The 16,998-nt window shown below is 36.0% G+C and overlaps 3 protein-coding genes across 3 annotated transcripts; 2 read left to right on the forward strand and 1 right to left on the reverse strand.

Annotated features, from left to right (window-relative positions):
- The first annotated feature begins 3,280 nt into the window (after nucleotides 1-3,280).
- LOC131610145 (protein ANTAGONIST OF LIKE HETEROCHROMATIN PROTEIN 1-like) lies at nucleotides 3,281-5,251 on the forward strand. Its single transcript, XM_058882021.1, has 2 exons — nucleotides 3,281-3,606; nucleotides 3,809-5,251. The coding sequence occupies exons 1-2, from the start codon at nucleotides 3,480-3,482 to the stop codon at nucleotides 4,885-4,887; spliced, it is 1,206 nt and encodes a 401-aa protein (XP_058738004.1). The 5' UTR covers nucleotides 3,281-3,479; the 3' UTR covers nucleotides 4,888-5,251.
- A 128-nt stretch (nucleotides 5,252-5,379) lies between these two features.
- On the reverse strand, nucleotides 5,380-12,443 carry LOC131610144 (protein NETWORKED 1D-like). The gene is made up of 5 exons (XM_058882020.1): nucleotides 12,254-12,443; nucleotides 11,882-11,957; nucleotides 11,540-11,713; nucleotides 6,885-10,858; nucleotides 5,380-6,659 (listed from the first exon to the last, which is right to left on the reverse strand). Exons 3-5 carry the CDS (start codon nucleotides 11,640-11,642, stop codon nucleotides 5,469-5,471), a joined length of 5,268 nt encoding a protein of 1,755 aa, XP_058738003.1. The 5' UTR covers nucleotides 11,643-11,713; nucleotides 11,882-11,957; nucleotides 12,254-12,443; the 3' UTR covers nucleotides 5,380-5,468.
- A 1,566-nt stretch (nucleotides 12,444-14,009) lies between these two features.
- Nucleotides 14,010-16,702, forward strand: LOC131614759 (protein FAR1-RELATED SEQUENCE 5-like). Its single transcript, XM_058886312.1, has 2 exons — nucleotides 14,010-14,057; nucleotides 14,144-16,702. Exons 1-2 carry the CDS (start codon nucleotides 14,010-14,012, stop codon nucleotides 16,700-16,702), a joined length of 2,607 nt encoding a protein of 868 aa, XP_058742295.1.
- The last annotated feature ends 296 nt before the right edge of the window (nucleotides 16,703-16,998 follow it).

A 16,998-nucleotide genomic window follows, 5' to 3' on the forward strand; every position in this document is an offset into this window, starting at 1 on the left:
GTTATCAGAATTAAGATAAGGATCAAAGATTTCCCCAGTAGGAGGGAGTCCAGTTACTGCAGCTATATCAAAGAAGGTTGGGGTTATCATCCCACAAGGAAGATGGAAGGTATTGTAAGAACTATCCCAGAAATAAAGAGATGCTAGCAGTAAGGGTTAGCAGTAGCTAAAACCTAGTTTCGACATCTGAATTAAGTCGAAAATCCCTAAATCCTTCCAGGCTTGACTCTTCTTTGTTTCGACTTTAGTAAGTCAGGATAAGTAAGACTTGTCCAAAGTTGGACATGATCGAAAAGGCCTAAAATTTTCAGTGATATAATCCAATTGAAAGGCTTTTCTCTCTACTTGGGGTTTTCAGCAGTTTTATCTTTAGAAGATTTACTGGGTTTCTTAACTGAATCTTCAAGATTTTCTTTAGGGGGTCAATTTTATTTTCTATAGGTTTTGTGACATGATAAGTTGGAAAGAACTCTATATATTTCTCTAAATGTCCTGCAGCAATTAAAGGTCCTAAGAAACTTAGGGTTTTACCAAAAAGTAGAGAAGGGATTAGTACATGGGAAGCGTAAATCGCTTTTTGTTTTTGGGTAAGCTTCGGGGGTGTTATGAATTCTTTATTCCCAACAGTAATGAGTTTGCTGGATGGAATGCTCTGAGAAGTTGAACCTTTAGAAGTTCCTGTTCCTTTACTCTTGGACTTCTTCTGTTTGTTCGGTGACATTGTTGCAGATTTGAAGCTTTAATGGAGTTTTGTGAAGAAGAAAAAGAAAAGCGTAAGTAAAGAAGAGAGTTTTCTGGGTTGTTGTTGAAAAGAAAAGTGGAAAAATAAAAAAAAAAGCTTTTATAAGTGAAGAGTGGAGGCAATAGCAGTTACACCTCACAAAAGTAATGGGACACGTGTCCAAATCCTGTGAAGAAGGTAGAGAGATTGTCAATCAAATCTCCTTGGAAGTTGATACTCATGATGAGTAACTGCTGCACGCACGTCTTGATTAGACATTTTCAAAAAGCAGATCATAATTGATTATGACGTTATGGCTTGAAGGTTAATGAAAAGTCTTTGGTCGAAATTTGGTGATTACAAGAAATGTCAATTTCTGCATTCATTTGAAATAGACATTTATTGGAGGCAATTCGTTAGCTGGAAATTTCGACCCTTGATCAAAGATGATTTAAGGATGTCATGTTTTAAACAAGTTAATATAAAAAGTGGCTTCATAAAAGCTATATTCATCCTTGTGAGAGGAATTAAGGTATCAAAATGAAATATAGGATAAGTGTATGATAAAAATATTTTAGAATATGGAGAAGTGAACTTCGACAGCTGCGTTGGATGATTTCAAAGCTTCGAGCGGGAAAGTTTGAAATTTGAATTAGTTTCTTTTCGCCAGAAAGACACGTGGTATCATCATAAGATCTTGTCATTTGAAATATCAAACGTGGTGTACATCTGTGTAAAGACCGTTAGGGTCGACTCATTATAAATAGGAGTCTTAGATTTTAATATTTGTGTGTTTTGCATTATATACAAAAAATACTCAAATACTCGAAGTACCGGAGCGATAGAAAAGAGTCTGTTGATTATGTATGTATATCAACACCATTATTTTCATTTAAAGCCATTTACAATTTCATCAATATCATTCAGGCTTTCGTCATTTATTTCTCTTTACTTTAAGCCAAACACTTTTATATTTCTGTCGGACCTTTACCTTTTTGCACTTTATGATTCTTGCAAGCATTTAAACTCAACCTTTTAAACTTTACCCGATATTCATAGTCAAAAGCTTAGCCCCTTTTATTTTAGTTTCTTTTATAAAGAAATCTTGTTTACTTTGATAAGTTAGAATAATGCTTACTTACGAAACAAACTTAAAGAAGGCTAAAACATTAAGACACGTGTCCTAGGATCAATCTAGTCGATCCTATAAGTTACCAAATTATAAGTTTGGAAGACCAGCAGTTATTTGTCAGAAATCACTGGTAAACAAAAGTATGCCAAATGATTCTACTATAGGAGAGACATAAGAATTCGACAAACAAACCTGTGGTCTCGCAACATTATATTAATTTGCTGTTTCTTTTATATTTAGCCACACTAATTTATAATTTTTGCATCGACTCCTGCATTAGGGTAGTGCATGTGTCACATGCAATGACGTTAGAGTGTATTTTTATGTGCGCCTGCTTTTATAAGCTTTTTTTTTTTTTGAAGTCTAATTATTTTGATATATTATTTAAAATGTTAGTTATTTGTGTATTTTTTTTTTTAAAATACTTGGTTTTTCTAAAAAGATCTTTTAAATTATTACTATATTGTATGTGATTTTTATTTTTTCAATTAAATACTCAGAAACTGTTCGAAACTTTAAATATTTTTTTTTTAATTATTAGAAAAATCACGCGAAAGATTTGGCCTTTAAATTCTTTAAGAGATAATTGCATGATGTTTACCAAAAACTTTTAGTAAGTGAGTATAATTATATTTTAATAACTGGACTAATAATAAGAGTATAAGACATTCTAAAATCCATTAAATAATAACTATGAGTATACGTGTTAAATCTTTTGAAAGATAAATTTTTCGACAACATCTCACCCCATAATCTTCTTACGCATCACCGGATTAATCAAACTGCTCTCGTGCTTTTGTAAATATACTTTCGAAAATATTTATTTTTTTTGTTTAACGTTTTATTCCGTAGCTGCACTTACGGAACTCTTCCATAGATGCATTTATGGAAACCTTAAAACATATTAATTATTTTGACTTTTTCAATTAATTCGGAAAATTCTAAATTAATTGAAAAAACCTCAAGTTAATTAACTTTATTACATATAGGGAAGCGTGCGATTTTTCCAATTAATTGAGAAATTTTCAAATAAGTTACAAATTAATTAGGAAAATCCCAAATTAATTTTTTAACTAATTGAGAAAATCTCAAATAAATTAAGGTCATAAAATCTTCCGTAGATAATATCTATGAAGGAGTTGAAAATAGAGGTTCATCAAATCTTACTTAGATGTATCTACGGAAGGGGTTGAAAAGGGAGTGCTCCGTTTTAAAGCTTGCATATATGCATTTACTGAAAATACCAAAAAAAAAATTTTAAAAAAATACTTCCGTAAATGCATCTACGAAAATTAGAATATTTTTAAAATTTCGCGCAGTGTACGAGATATTCATAGATGATTGAGAAATCGTCAATTTTTCTACTCAAATATTTGCAGCAAGATTATTAAAAAAAAAAAAAACATTCTAAGATCATAAAATAAAAAATGGACAATAGTCAAAAAGAACCAAAAGCAAAAAACTAAAGAGACACACTACACTGTCTTTGAAACAGACAAAGTGTGAACATTAAATAGATTTCAACTTGACTTGAATCACTGTGTGAACTCCTCCTGTCTTTGACATTGGTCTCTCTTCTGTCTCACCTGAAGCTTAACCCATTATCCCTCAACACCGAATCAGTCAATGGCACCCCTCCACAAGAAATCAAAGAAGAAACCCAAACAAGTGAGCCTGGTTGTCCCTGTTGAACCCAAACCCAATGAAATTGATTGGTGGGAATCTTTCTGGCACAAAAATTCTACTGCCCCAGGTATCTTCTCCTTTCTCCTCATTCCATTTTCCTTATGAAGTTTCAATCTTTGCTTTGACTATGTTGTTTTAGAATGGAAAAACCCTTTCCTTTTCAGTTCAAAATAGGGATTAAAGGGCAATGATATCATCATTATAGTTAATTAATTGGTTTTTTAAGATGTGTTATTGATAATATATGATTGATGCAAACATGTGCACAGGATACTCAGTACCCAATGATGAGGAACAAGGGTTTAAGTATTTCTTTAGAGTGTCAAAGACTACATTTGATTACATATGCTCTCTTGTAAGGGAGGATCTCATTTCCAGGCCTCCGTCTGGCCTTATCAATATCGAGGGACGGCTTCTTAGTGTTGAGAAGCAGGTTGCTATTGCTCTTAGAAGGTTAGCATCGGGTGAATCTCAGGTCTCGGTTGGAGCTTCTTTTGGAGTTGGCCAGTCGACGGTTTCTCAGGTGACTTGGCGATTCATTGAAGCGCTTGAGGAACGTGGTAAACGTCATCTCAGTTGGCCTGATTTTGATAGATTGCAGGAGATCAAGTTTGGTTTTGAAGCGGCTTGTGGTTTGCCTAATTGCTGTGGTGCCATTGATGCAACGCATGTCATGATGACACTTCCGGCAGTTCAAACGTCGGATGATTGGTGTGATCAGGAAAATAATTACAGTATGTTGTTACAAGGAATTGTTGATCATGAAATGAGGTTCATTGATATCGTGACAGGTTTGCCTGGTGGCATGACGTTTTCGAGATTACTGAAGTGTTCGTCGTTTTACAAACTCTCGCAAAATGGAGAGCGTTTGAATGGAAATGTAAGAACTTTAGATGGAGATGTCATGAGAGAGTATGTAGTTGGTGGGTATAGTTATCCTCTTCTTCCGTGGCTTATGACACCTTATGAAACTAATGGCATATCAGATTCACAGTTCAGTTTTAATAACAAACATGAAGCTGCAAGACTACTTGCAGTGAGGGCGTTTTCGCTGTTGAAGGGAAGTTGGAGAATCCTTAGTAAGGTTATGTGGAGACCGGATAAAAGGAAATTGCCAAGCATTATCTTGACTTGTTGTTTGCTTCATAATATAGTTATTGATTGCGGAGACACCATACGTCTAGATGTTGCATTGTCTGGTCATCATGATTCAGGATACCGAGAACAGTATTGCAAGCAAGTTGATCCTTCAGGAAAGACCGTACGAGAAAATTTGGCCAAACATTTACAATATGGAGTGCAATTAGATGCTAATGGTAGTTCTGCTAGCGCTGTTCATCGTATTTAGAATTTGACTTCTGGCCTCTCGCATTCTGATGTTGAACTTAGACAGAATTTCTTTTCTTTTTTTGGATGAGTGTTGTGATTAAGTAAAGCTTCTCTTATCCCCTTGTTATTGGTGAATGTTAATTATTGTTATTATTTGAAGAAATGTCAGCAGTAACATTCCAGCAAAAATGAATCCTAATGTCTTCATTTGTATTTCACTTTATGCGTAACAAATGACTTTTAATAGACGAGCGAAATAAACAGAATAGAGAATTGCAATACACCGTGATGGTTAAAATGGTACTACTGGATAAACAATAACTGCACATCTAACCAATAAGAAAATAAGACGGAGAGGATTTTCAGAAAATGAAATGGCGAGAATTTCATTCCAGCCTCTTTCTACTGAGTGAACGATACGCTACACATACAACAGGATGTCAGGATCTATATACTAAGTTTACCCTAGATCCTCTCCATAGTAAGAAATGCAAGAGCCTTTAAACATGTCTAGACTATAAAGACATTTTACAAAGAAGAAGGCTAATGTATCATTTGTCCCTTGTATTTTAAACTATGTTAAATAAAAATCTTGCTGATTCAATCTCCTCTGGTTGGAGGTTGTATGCATGCGCAAAAGGAGGCTTTCTTCTTCCTCTTGTAGTAGCTTTTCTTTGTCCCACCATAGAGATAATCTCGCAAAAGGACTCTTGGATTTTGATCATCAATCATTGCTTTTCCATTGCCTTCTTTGTCATCATTCAATTTTAGAAGTAAAAATTGAAGCCTTTGCACCTCCAATTGTAGCCGTCCTATTTTTTCAGATCCTCTTCGAGCCTGTTCTGAAACTCTTCTGCCGCCGACACTTCCACTCTCATCTGACACTGTTGTAGACTTCCCGGAAAAGGACGAAGTTCCTTCTTCTACATTCTTCATCAACCTGCGGTTGGCATCAAACAGCTTTGTGATGGCCTCTTGAGCAGCTTCAAGCTTTCCTTTCACGTCAACGTACTCAACTCCTTTTCCCACTGTGCCCGTCTTCTCAATAATGTCCATCTTGTTTATCAAATCCTGTACGGTGATTTCGAGGTTCATCAGCTTTTGAGCATCTGAGTCGAGTCTTTCTAAAACCTTTCTCTTATTGCCTTCAAGCAGCAGCGGCCGCGACTGTGTTCTTGAGATCTCTAATTTGTCCATACTCAATTCCTTTTCAATCAAGGACTCTACCGAAGGGTATTTATTTTTGGATTCCTTGGATAGTCTCCTTTGTTGGTATCCAATAGGTGAAGTGTCCTTCTGTGCCTTGCCAACTGTCACGCCAATAATGCCATGCTGATCAGCAGTTTCCCACAATTCAAGCATCTGCTCATCAGACTTATGAGCTCCTCTCCTACTAATCCCATACGATGAACATTCAGACGTGTGATCAAGCATGATATCTTTTGGAAGAACTTCGATTTCTGATACAGGAATATCTTGCAAAGATTTTCTTGTCTTATGTCCATAAACAGCTCCATATTGATGCTCCTTGGCTTCATCCATTTGAGTAGAATGCTTGTTTGCTTGAGCATTTCCTTGGTGCCAGCTATGTCCAGATTTTAAAACTTGAATCTCTCTCATTTCATCCTTAGGTTTGAAACTTTCATTCATCTGTCTAATAGCCATTTCAATTGCATTAACCCTTTTCTGCATGTCTTGGAAGTCTGGAAGTGCATCTGTTTCCGTAGCATTTTGATCTTCACTTGTTCGTGGATCACCTTCAGCGTATTTGATATTCACCAACTTTTTAACCTGGAAACAAAGATTTACATAAACTATGTTATATACCTATATCAAAATTGTAATTGATGCTCGATCTCAGTTGAAGAGGAAATTAAGTTTCACTTTATCACAAATGATCTATCATTAGCACACAAGTTTTCAGCGATCTTAAAAAACACAACTAGTTTATTCGATCCAAAACACACTTCATTTCTTTCCTTCCCCGGCACACTAGAGAATAGCATGTTAATATACCTTTGATTCTTTGAAGTCACGAGGTTTTGCTTGACCAAGTGTCTGCATCTCCAAGGATGTTATACAATCATTCAAACCACTGACAGCTGGGACATAAGCAGCCATCTGGACCTGTAATTTCTTGTTTTCATCTTCCAACTTGTCAACACTTTCTTTCAGCTTTTCACTTTCCATAACGTTGGAGCTGCATCTGAATTCAAGATTCTCACACGCATCAGCTAGCTCACGGACCTTCCCTTCAAAGAATGTCTCATTGACAGTAGAAATCTGCATTCCAGTATAGAATGTGGCAGCCTGAGATTCCCATTGTTCAATCTCATCCGCTCCCTTGAGTAATGCATTACTTAGCTTTTTTTCCATCAGTTTAGTTTCTCCAAGCTCTTGTTGCAGGTGCCTCATATCTGCCTCCAACTTCTTATTCACTTCACGAAGGTATTCATGCTCTTCAATTTGATGATCCTTGTCTGACGATAATTTTAAAATTTGTCTGCCTTGGTCTTCAAGTAATGCCATCGCCTCTGCATACTTACTCTTCAGATCTATCACCAATTTTTGCAATGCTTTTTTTTCTTCCTGTAAAGCACTAAACATCTCTGCTGCTTCCAAAATATCATTTTCCTTTTGGTACAATAAGGCTTTATCATTCCTAATCTGACAATTTAACTTATCATTGACAGATTCAACTAATTTTAGTTCAACGTTCGACACTACAAATGACTCCTTAAGATATGAGTTTTCCATTTGCACATCTTCTAATTTTCCCATCACTACTTTCAATCTCTCTTCAAGGTTGGTATTTACTGAAACAAGTTCATCCAGTTCTTTGCTTAGCTCCATAAGTGCCATCAAATTTTCAGTTGTCATTACTTCCATTTTCTCTTCTCCTTTTCTTACTGTTAACTTCAATGCCTGATTCTTCTCTAGCGTCTTTTTGACCTCTTCTTGCAATGCATAGTATTGCTTAGACTGGATCCTCAATTCTCCATCAAGAGCTTCTCTTTCTGTTGCAATATTTTCAGTCTTTAATTTCAACTGGCCAAGGAATGTAACAAGAACTGAATTCTCAATGGCCATTTGCTGGTTTTCACGAAATACTTCGACAAAAGAATTTTCTTTCTCCTGAAGTTTGTCATGTACATTGTTCAGCAGCTTCTGGTCATCTTCCACATTTTCTTGAGGCAAATGCTCACAGTTATTGTCAAGAGTCTTTAACACTTGAAGCAGCACATTCCTTAGCACGTTAATTTTCTCAGACAACAAATTTGCATCAACTTGCTTTTGAACGTTGTCATTCTCCAATTTAGATATCAATCTGTCAGACATGTTGGATGCCTCCAAGAATCTCTGACGCTCAACTAGAAGGGAGAAATTATTTTGCTCCGATTCCCGAATACATTCATGCAAGATGAGAATTTCTATTTGAGTGCGTAGATCTCTGTCCAGTTCCTCTTCAGATTCCTTTTTCTGGTAATTTGCATCTTCTTGTAGAATATGAATTTGAAAATCCTTCTCAACCAAGTGACCTTCATTCAATTGCACAATTCTAGAATGTTCTTCCCTTTCAGCATATAATGAAACCAGTAGATCTTCCACCTCTTGAAGAGCAGACTCCCTTTCTGCTTTTAATTCCAAATGTTGCAGTTCCAACTCACTATGTTGTTTCTCAAGAATTTTAAGTGTTTGACGAGTCATGTTCAATTGCGAATCTAAGGTTTCTTTCTCAGAGGCGAGACTAGACTTCTCATGATCAAGTGAGAGGCAAGTCTCTTCCAAAATCTTTGACTTTAACCTTAATCCTTCAAGCTCGGCATTCACATCAAATAGTGAATTTTCTAAAAACTGATATTTTTTTGAAAGCTTCTCTAGCTTTTCAGCTGTGGTTTGCAGCTGATAAAACAGGGTTGCCTTCTCAGCAGCAAGAGTTGATTTCTCCGCCAGCAAGGATTCACAAGTTTCTTCCGATGCCTTTAGCGTTCCTCTGATACGCTCCAGCTCAGCATTCAACACTGAAAGGGAATTCTCCAAATTGGCATTTTTCTCTAGAAGCTTCTCCATGATCTCCAGTTTTTTGTTGAGAGCTGCTTTTTCATCTTTTTCAGCTTCGCTTGTTTCCTTCAGCTTTGAGTTTTCATTTTGCAATATCTTCACAGATAAGGAAAAACATTGTGGATGTAAGCCAGTTGATCTGACCTCCTCCGCCGTGGATTCGTATCTTTTGTTCACATCATTAAGCTCCTCTTTAAGACAGTAAATTTCCTGCTGAAGAGCATTTCTTTCATCTACTCGCAATCCAACCTCCATTTCAAGTTTCTTTATTGTTTCCCTGAGATTTAATATCTCATCCTGCAAATTATTCATAGACAATGATGAAGACAGTTTGAAATCATTTAGAACTTTGTTTTCCTCCTTGGCCTTGTCAACTTCATCCTCTAAAGCCTGCTTACGTAATTCCATTGTCTCGAGAGTTTCAATCTTATTATGAAGCTCGGCTGCAAGAGATTTAAGTTCTTCCTGAGATTGAGAATGCACATTCTGAAGAGTTTGGAAAGCAGTTTCAGCCTCAATGAATCGCATCCTCTCTTCTTGTATGCAAGTCCAAAGTCTACCCAATTCCTTCTGCTTCTCACTAAGTTCTTCACTTTGAGACCCCATCTTCTGTGCCAAAGACTGCAATTCAGATTGTAGAGTGTGATTTGATGTTTCCAAGAGAACACACTTCTGCTCAGAAATATGTAACTTTTGCGCTCCATCATTTATCTTGCAATTTAGCTCATGCACCTCCTCTTGGGCACAAGAGAGTTTATGCTCCAAACTAGAAATTATCTCCAAGCATTCCTGATAACGAAGAGCCGCTTCCTCTTTCTCTTTGGTAAGTTTACCGATTTCTAATCTCATGTCCTCAGTTTCATTTTTAGCTTCACTAGCTTGCTCATTAATTCTCCTTGCATTCTCATCGGCTTGTACTAATTCCTCCTCTAGTTTTGACAATGTCTCCAAGGTCTGATTATACTGAAAAAGAGCAGCTTCCTTTTGAGCAACTAATCTAGCAAGGTCTGCCTTTAAGGATTCGGCTTCAGTTTCAGCTCTGGTAGCTCGTTCATTAAAATCTCCTATATCCTTTTGAGCGGAAGAAATATTTTTCTCCAGATTAGATATTTTGTCTAAGCACTGCTGGTACTGAAGAAGATTATTTTCTCGTTCAGACTGCAATTCATCAAGGGTTTCTTTTAAGGTTTGAACTTCGGCTTCGGCTTTGCTGGCTCGGTCATCAAGTCCTTGAGAATTCTCTCTTGCACGAGACATTTCTGATTCCAGATTAGATAATCTCTCCAGACTCTGCTGATACTGAATCAAGCCATCTTCCTTTTCACTTTCTAGTTTAGCGAGGGTTATCTTTAATGCCAAAACTTCTGTCTCGGTTCTGGTCATCCGGTCGGAATCCGACAAGAGATCATTCTCATGGCTTCCATTGTTTACTCCATTAGTCTCCTGTGTGTCATTAAAATTAAGCCCCCTTCTAGCACGTCCTTCGGCAAACTTTATATGACTTACTGATTCTCCTGTCATGAAAAGATCATTGAGCTGTTTCAAACCCTTTCTGCTTATTGCAACATCTGTTTCATGAGTAGAATCACCCTTTTGCAATTCATCCGAGTCAGAAAATGCATGTGAATGGCGGGTAGTATCTGGCGTATGTGGCTGCCCAATCTCCACGGAAGAAACGGCATGTAAATCATCTGTTGATACCGGTGGGACTTGATTTGGAAAAGCCTCAGCCATCGTACGATGGGCTTGGCGTATCACTCCAGTTGCATGATCATATCTTTCAGCCAATGCTCGATATGCCCGGTAAAACTCCTCAACCAATTTCATAAGCTCTGGACGCTTCTTGTAATACATTTCTGCCCTTCTGGCAAAGGAATCCGCATCTTCTTCGATAAGCTTTATCATTTGCTTCACCTTGACATCCATATCTGTTCGTGATCAAGCACCATTATGATAAGTTAATGTGTTCAAGGATATTGTTAAATGCTTATAAATAATTTTGTTAAATGCTTCCATATATCCCCTGATAAAGTACCAAATCGAGTGCATCATGAATTGCGAGTAAATTTGGAAGTGAAACTAGAAACTTTTTTAATGAGTGGTCACACAGGCGCGCACACTGAGAAGGGTGAAAACCTAGGATCGAACCTGGCACCCGCAAAAAACGTCCACATAGCAAACCACTAGGTTGTAGCAATGGAGACCGAAAATTGGTTTAAACATGAATGCATCATTTTGCAAAACATTTTCAAAGAGTGAAACTGAAATATGTATGACCTTTTATAAGCCCGGATCCGATGTCGGTAATTATGTTAGATACCAAAAGAATAGGAAACAATTATTTAAAAAGAAAAAAAAAATAGAAGAAATTATGAAGCAATGACACCGACACCGACGCTGAAATGGCGAAATCAGTAATAATTTGAAAAAATGAATAAATTAAACATAATCACAAGTGTCAGTGTTAATGTCTCCGTGTTAAAAAATATTCAATCAGATTTTACAATTTAATCTCCATTCAAACAGTTAATAACCAAATTAACATCGTAGATAACAGAATTGCTACCTAGCAGTAGCAAGAGCAGAAAGAGAGAGTATGCATGCATTACCTGTGAGATTTTCTTGAAGCCATTTTGAGTTCTTGGGGCTTATGTGACTGTCCCACCACCATGAATACTTTTTGTTAGAATCACTACGAGCCAGAGAAGTCATTACCAACACTGTCTATTCTGATGTTGAAATTAAAACCAGAATCACTCAACACAATCAATATCCTTCTGCTTCTGTGACAACAAAAACAAAAAAAACTGATCAATTAAACTCTCTCTCTAGGAATGCAAACGGTTCAGTTTCAGTTAAATCACATCATAAACGTTTCTTCCAACTTTTTTTTATCATCCAAAGTAAAAATAAAATAATCAGAAACAAAACCAGAAAATAAAATAAAATACCTGATCGGTTAAACTCTATCTCAAGTCTCAAATTCCAAGAATGAAGGAACAAACAACTGACACACCAGAATCAGCCCTGCTCAAACACAAAATTCCAAGTAAAGTCATTACAATTTTACCAATAAACAACAAAATAAATTTTCATTAATCAGAAAAAATAAAGTAAAAGTAAAATTAATTAAACAAAACTCGCTCTCATTATTTTTTATGAAGATCATGATATAATTGAATTTCAAACAATAAAATAACGTAAGAAATCAATATTTGTTTCTCTTCATTTTTTAATTAAAAATGAGATCAATACTTATTATTAACTACATCATAAACACATAAACAACAACAAAACACATAATTCACGTTAAAATTACTTACAGAAAAAAATTTAGGAAACCTTTTTGTTCTAAATAACACCATCATCAACGATGAACAAGTTCATCCCATGTTGATTTTAGATCTCTGTGTTATGTAGACAATGTTGTTTTATTTGTGTTTCTCTCTCTCTCTCACACACTTTTGTTATGCTTTGCTTTTTAGGCACTATAGGTTGGTACTGTCTCTAAGAATCTGAGAACTTGGTAAAGTGAAAACGAAAACTAAAACAAATACAAATACAAAAAAAATAAAGTTGGCAGGGGTAAAAAAGGAAATTAAGACCGACCAAAAAGGAATGATAGAATAAAAGGAGAAAAAAAATTACTATTGTTAAGTTTTTTACAATATCAATAAATCACAACTACTTAATTATATTATTATTTAAAAAAAATTAAAATAAAAGTTCAGCAATTTTTAATAAATTAACGGTTGTGTATAAAAAGTTTTACGTGCATAGCAATTAAACTCATAATATATTATTATTATATGAGAAAAACATGCATGAATACAAACATAAATCATGAATGTTAGAAACAACTAATAAAAAAAATGTATATTTATTTAAAATTTAATTTCTTTATTAATTGAATTCATGGGGTGATTCTTATAAATTGACAATATCAAAAGTTTTACGTGTATAACAATTAAAGTCATAATATATTATTAATATTATTAGAGAAAAGGGGTGATGCACTGACAGTGTAAAATATTTTTACACTGTCAACCAATCACCACCCATGTATTTAATTAAACCATTTTTTTATTTAAAAAAAACTTAATGACATGACACCTTTATGATTTTCTATTGGATGACAGTGTAAAGTTATTTTACACTGTGTGTTCACTACCTTGTCAGTGCACTACCTTTTAAGAGTTAAAAGGTAGTGCACTGACAGTGTAAAACTATTTTACACTGTCATCCAATAAGGAGTCATTAATGTGCCATGTCATTAAAGTTTTTTTAAAATAAAATAATGTTTTAATTGGATGCATGGTGGTGATTGGTTAACAGTGTAAAAATATTTTACACTGTCCGTGCATGACCCATTTTCTCACCTTTTAACTCTTATTATTATTATTATTATTATTATTATTATTATTATTATTATTATTATTATTATATTATATTAATAAATACTACTTAGTTGAATACTCATAACGCACATTCTTTAGGGTTGATTGAGAACGTGGAGGAAATTTCGTTACAAGAAGCAAATGCCAAATTAACCGTAATGTCAGTAACAGTTATTTTGCAAACTTAGTTGTGTGTATCATACCAGATTACCAGGCGCCGTCTAAGGTGCGCTAGCTCCATAGGTCTCTCACCGTGAGAGACCATTTTTTCCTTTTTTTTTTTTTTTCAAATCAATCATAGCCGTTAGATTAGCTGTCCCTAATGGTCACTCACTTCACTAACACACACCATATCACCACCATCCCTTACACCTTTTGCAAACGTACAACATACCTTTCTTCACCGTCCTTCTTCCACTGTGTCCTTCTTCCATTGTCCTTCTTCATTTCTTTTTCTGCAGCCATTACTCTTCTGCGTTTTATTTTTCTGAAACCATTTTCTTCTTCATTTTCTTTTGTGCTCCCTTCTGATTTCTTCTTTTTGCGCTCCCTTCTGATTTCTTCTTTTGCGCTCCCTTCTGATTTCTTCTTCATTTCTTCCATTTTCGATCCTCTTCCATTAACGATTTGTGTCTGAAGCAAGTTTTTGTGCTTAGTAAAAGTAACAGATATTGAGTTAAAGATGGATGGTGGTGACGTTATTGGCCATGGAGTAATGCAAGTTAACTCTGTAAGTCAATTTTCAAACAATCTTATCTTGTGGTTGTAACCCTAATTGATGGTTGATTTACTATTTAGTTATTTATATTTTTTTAGGAAGCACACGATGGGATTTTTCATGAGAATGGTCGTGTTAACGATGACGGTGAACTGGATTTTGTTAGTGATGGATGCTTGGATAATGTTGAATATGACAACAGAGTTGTTGATGAAGATTCTGAGTTTGAAGAAGTTGAATACTATGATGAAGATGCGGAAGAAGATAATGAATTTTACGGATGTGAATACGATGATGAAGATGGAGATGATGATGGCGAATTAGATGGTGATGATTATGATGACGAGATAGGTTCCGGTTATGTTAGTGGACACGAATATTGGAATACAGATTCAAACGGCGGTGGAATTTCTGGGGAAGGATCGGAATGGGGTTCGGACAGATTGAATGAATCGATATCTTCAGATCAACTTCCAGACGAATCATTTGTTGTTGACGAGTTTGACGACATTGCAAATATGGACATGTTTAACTTGCAATGTGATGATGTTTCGAAGCTGCAATTTGGAAGTCTGGAAATAGCTTACACATGGTACTGTTGGTTTGCAAAGATGAACGGTTTTGCAGTCCGTAAAGGTCAAGTTATTAAAAAAAAGAGTGGAGATGTTACTCAACAAACATTTCTTTGTAACCTTGCAGGATTTAGGCAAAACAAAGTAGATAATCGCAAACGTGGTCCGAGGCACGAAACCCGGTGTGGATGTGAAGCAAAATTTCGGGTTCATATTGATATAATTTCACACCGTTGGTATGTCACAGTTTTTACCTTTGAGCACAATCATGCAATGTTAAAGGAGAAGCACTGCAGGCTGTTGGCAGGTAATAGGAAGCTTAGTAAGTCAGATAAGATGCAAATTAAGAATTTTGGGAATGCCGGAATCAAAGTAACTCAAATGATTGGTTCATTCGCTAATGCTGCCGGGGGGTATGATAAGGTAGGATTTTTGAAGAAGGATGTACATAATCAAATTGCAAGACAAAGGAAAGAGATGTCTTCTGATGCTAAAGGTGCTGTCAGGTATCTTATTGATCTTCGTGTAATAGATCCATTGATGCTTGTTGCACACACGGTGGGTGCGGATGGAACGTTGCAAAACCTATTTTGGAGCGACGGTGAGAGTCAAAAGAATTATGAACTGTTTGGTGATGTGCTTGCTTTTGATGCTACCTACAAGAAAAATAAGTACAGGTGCCCATTTGTTGTTTTTTCTGGTGTTAATCACCATAACCAGACGATTATATTTGCTACTGCCATAGTTTCAAATGAGGTTGAAGGGACATATGTATGGTTGCTGGAGCAGTTTTTGGTTGCAATGAAAGGTAAGACACCTTTATCTGTAATAACGGACGGTGATGTTGCTATGAGAAATGCAATCAGGAAAGTCTTTCCCAACAGTTACCACAGGTTATGTGCATGGCATCTCCTACGAAATGCAATTTCCAACATTAGCAATCCCAATTTCATCCCTGTTTTCAAAAAATTAATGCTTGGTGATCACGATGTTTGGAAATTTGAGAGTCTGTGGAATGAAATGTTAGATAGGTTTGGGTTAGAAGATAATAATTGGATCAATGAATTGTACCAGAAAAGGAAGATGTGGGCAACAGCTCATATTAGGGGAAATTTCTTTGCAGGAATAAGAACGACATCGCGGTGCGAAGCATTTCATAGTCATATGGGACAGTTTGTACACTCGAGGATGAATATGACTGATTTTGTTAAGCAGTTCCATAGGTGTGTGGCATATTTTCGATTTAGAGAGGTTCAAGCTGATTTTGAATCCCAATATGGACAGGCAGTGTTGCATACCAATCTTAGGGCGCTTGAGAGGTCAGCATCAAAGCACTGGACAAAAGAGATATTTGAAATGGTACGATCTGTTATGAAAAAGGTAACCTTAACATCTGTATTAGATATTCAAGATATGGCATCAGTTACCATTTATGCGGTGACAAAATACAGAGACGAAGGGCATGGATGGCGTGTTTCCCACTGTCCATCGAATAACGATTTCAGATGCTCGTGTCTTAGAATGGAATCCATTGGGATTCCTTGTGAGCACATTGTTGCTGTGATGGTTTATCTTAATATTGTAGAATTTCCTGAGAATCTTGTGCTGAATCGTTGGTCATTATATGCGAAGGAGTCTATTAGTGGAAGTTATGAAGATGGTTCCCACTACTGGGATTCACATTTGGTTGCTAGACACGCTACTTTGGTGAATCTTAGTAAGGAGGTCGCTGACTTGTCATATATGGATGTTGATGATTACAAAAAATATTTAGAATATCTGACTAATGAACTTTGTAGGCTTAAATCGAAGTACAACAATGAAGATGTTCCAGATAACATACATGTTGAAGAGGAGTTGGTGAATATACTTAACCCTTCATGTTCAAGAAGCAAGGGTTGTGGACCAGGTACTGTTGGTACATCAGAGAGACCCAGGCGGACACAGACGTGTGGGATATGCGGTGCAGCTGGTCACAACAGAAGATGCTGCCCTACTCTTGGAGCAGATGGAGAGCCTCCTGCAGATAGTTCTTTACAATCAGCATCTGTAAGGTTAAGTAATGACTATGGATTTTCAGTTTGAAATTCAGTGAAGTGATGAAGCAATGCCAAAATGATGTTATGCTGCTTGTTTGGCAAGGAAGGTGTCTGTTTCTGTTAAGAATGGGTTAAGAATGGGAATGTGGTGAAGTAAGAGGTGGTATTCGTAGTTTATTGTATTGGATAATATAATTGGCAGTTATACTGATTTTGTAATTTTGGGTGCTGTGTTGCAAATGTGGGATTTGTTTTGTAATAGGCATTTGGTATGCTTATTGTAACAGACATTGTGTCTTGTTAGTTTTAATATATCCAAGGCTGGAAGTTGATGTAACTGAA

The sequence above is a fragment of the Vicia villosa genome, linkage group LG6 (genome assembly GCF_029867415.1).
Source record: "Vicia villosa cultivar HV-30 ecotype Madison, WI linkage group LG6, Vvil1.0, whole genome shotgun sequence".
NCBI classification, from domain to species: Eukaryota; Viridiplantae; Streptophyta; class Magnoliopsida; order Fabales; family Fabaceae; genus Vicia; species Vicia villosa.

Excerpts from the sequence above, each read along its gene's own strand:
- LOC131614759 (XM_058886312.1), top strand. The coding sequence starts at position 14,010 with ATGGATGGTGGTGACGTTATTGGCCATGGAGTAATGCAAGTTAACTCT. Across the intron at positions 14,058-14,143 it reads GAGTAATGCAAGTTAACTCT|GAAGCACACGATGGGATTTT; the intron begins GTAAGTCAATTT and ends ATATTTTTTTAG.
- LOC131610144 (XM_058882020.1), bottom strand. The coding sequence starts at position 11,642 with ATGACTTCTCTGGCTCGTAGTGATTCTAACAAAAAGTATTCATGGTGG. Across the intron at positions 10,859-11,539 it reads GCTTCAAGAAAATCTCACAG|ATATGGATGTCAAGGTGAAG; the intron begins GTAATGCATGCA and ends GATCACGAACAG. Across the intron at positions 6,660-6,884 it reads GTGACTTCAAAGAATCAAAG|GTTAAAAAGTTGGTGAATAT; the intron begins GTATATTAACAT and ends CTTTGTTTCCAG.
- LOC131610145 (XM_058882021.1), top strand. The coding sequence starts at position 3,480 with ATGGCACCCCTCCACAAGAAATCAAAGAAGAAACCCAAACAAGTGAGC. Across the intron at positions 3,607-3,808 it reads CAAAAATTCTACTGCCCCAG|GATACTCAGTACCCAATGAT; the intron begins GTATCTTCTCCT and ends ACATGTGCACAG.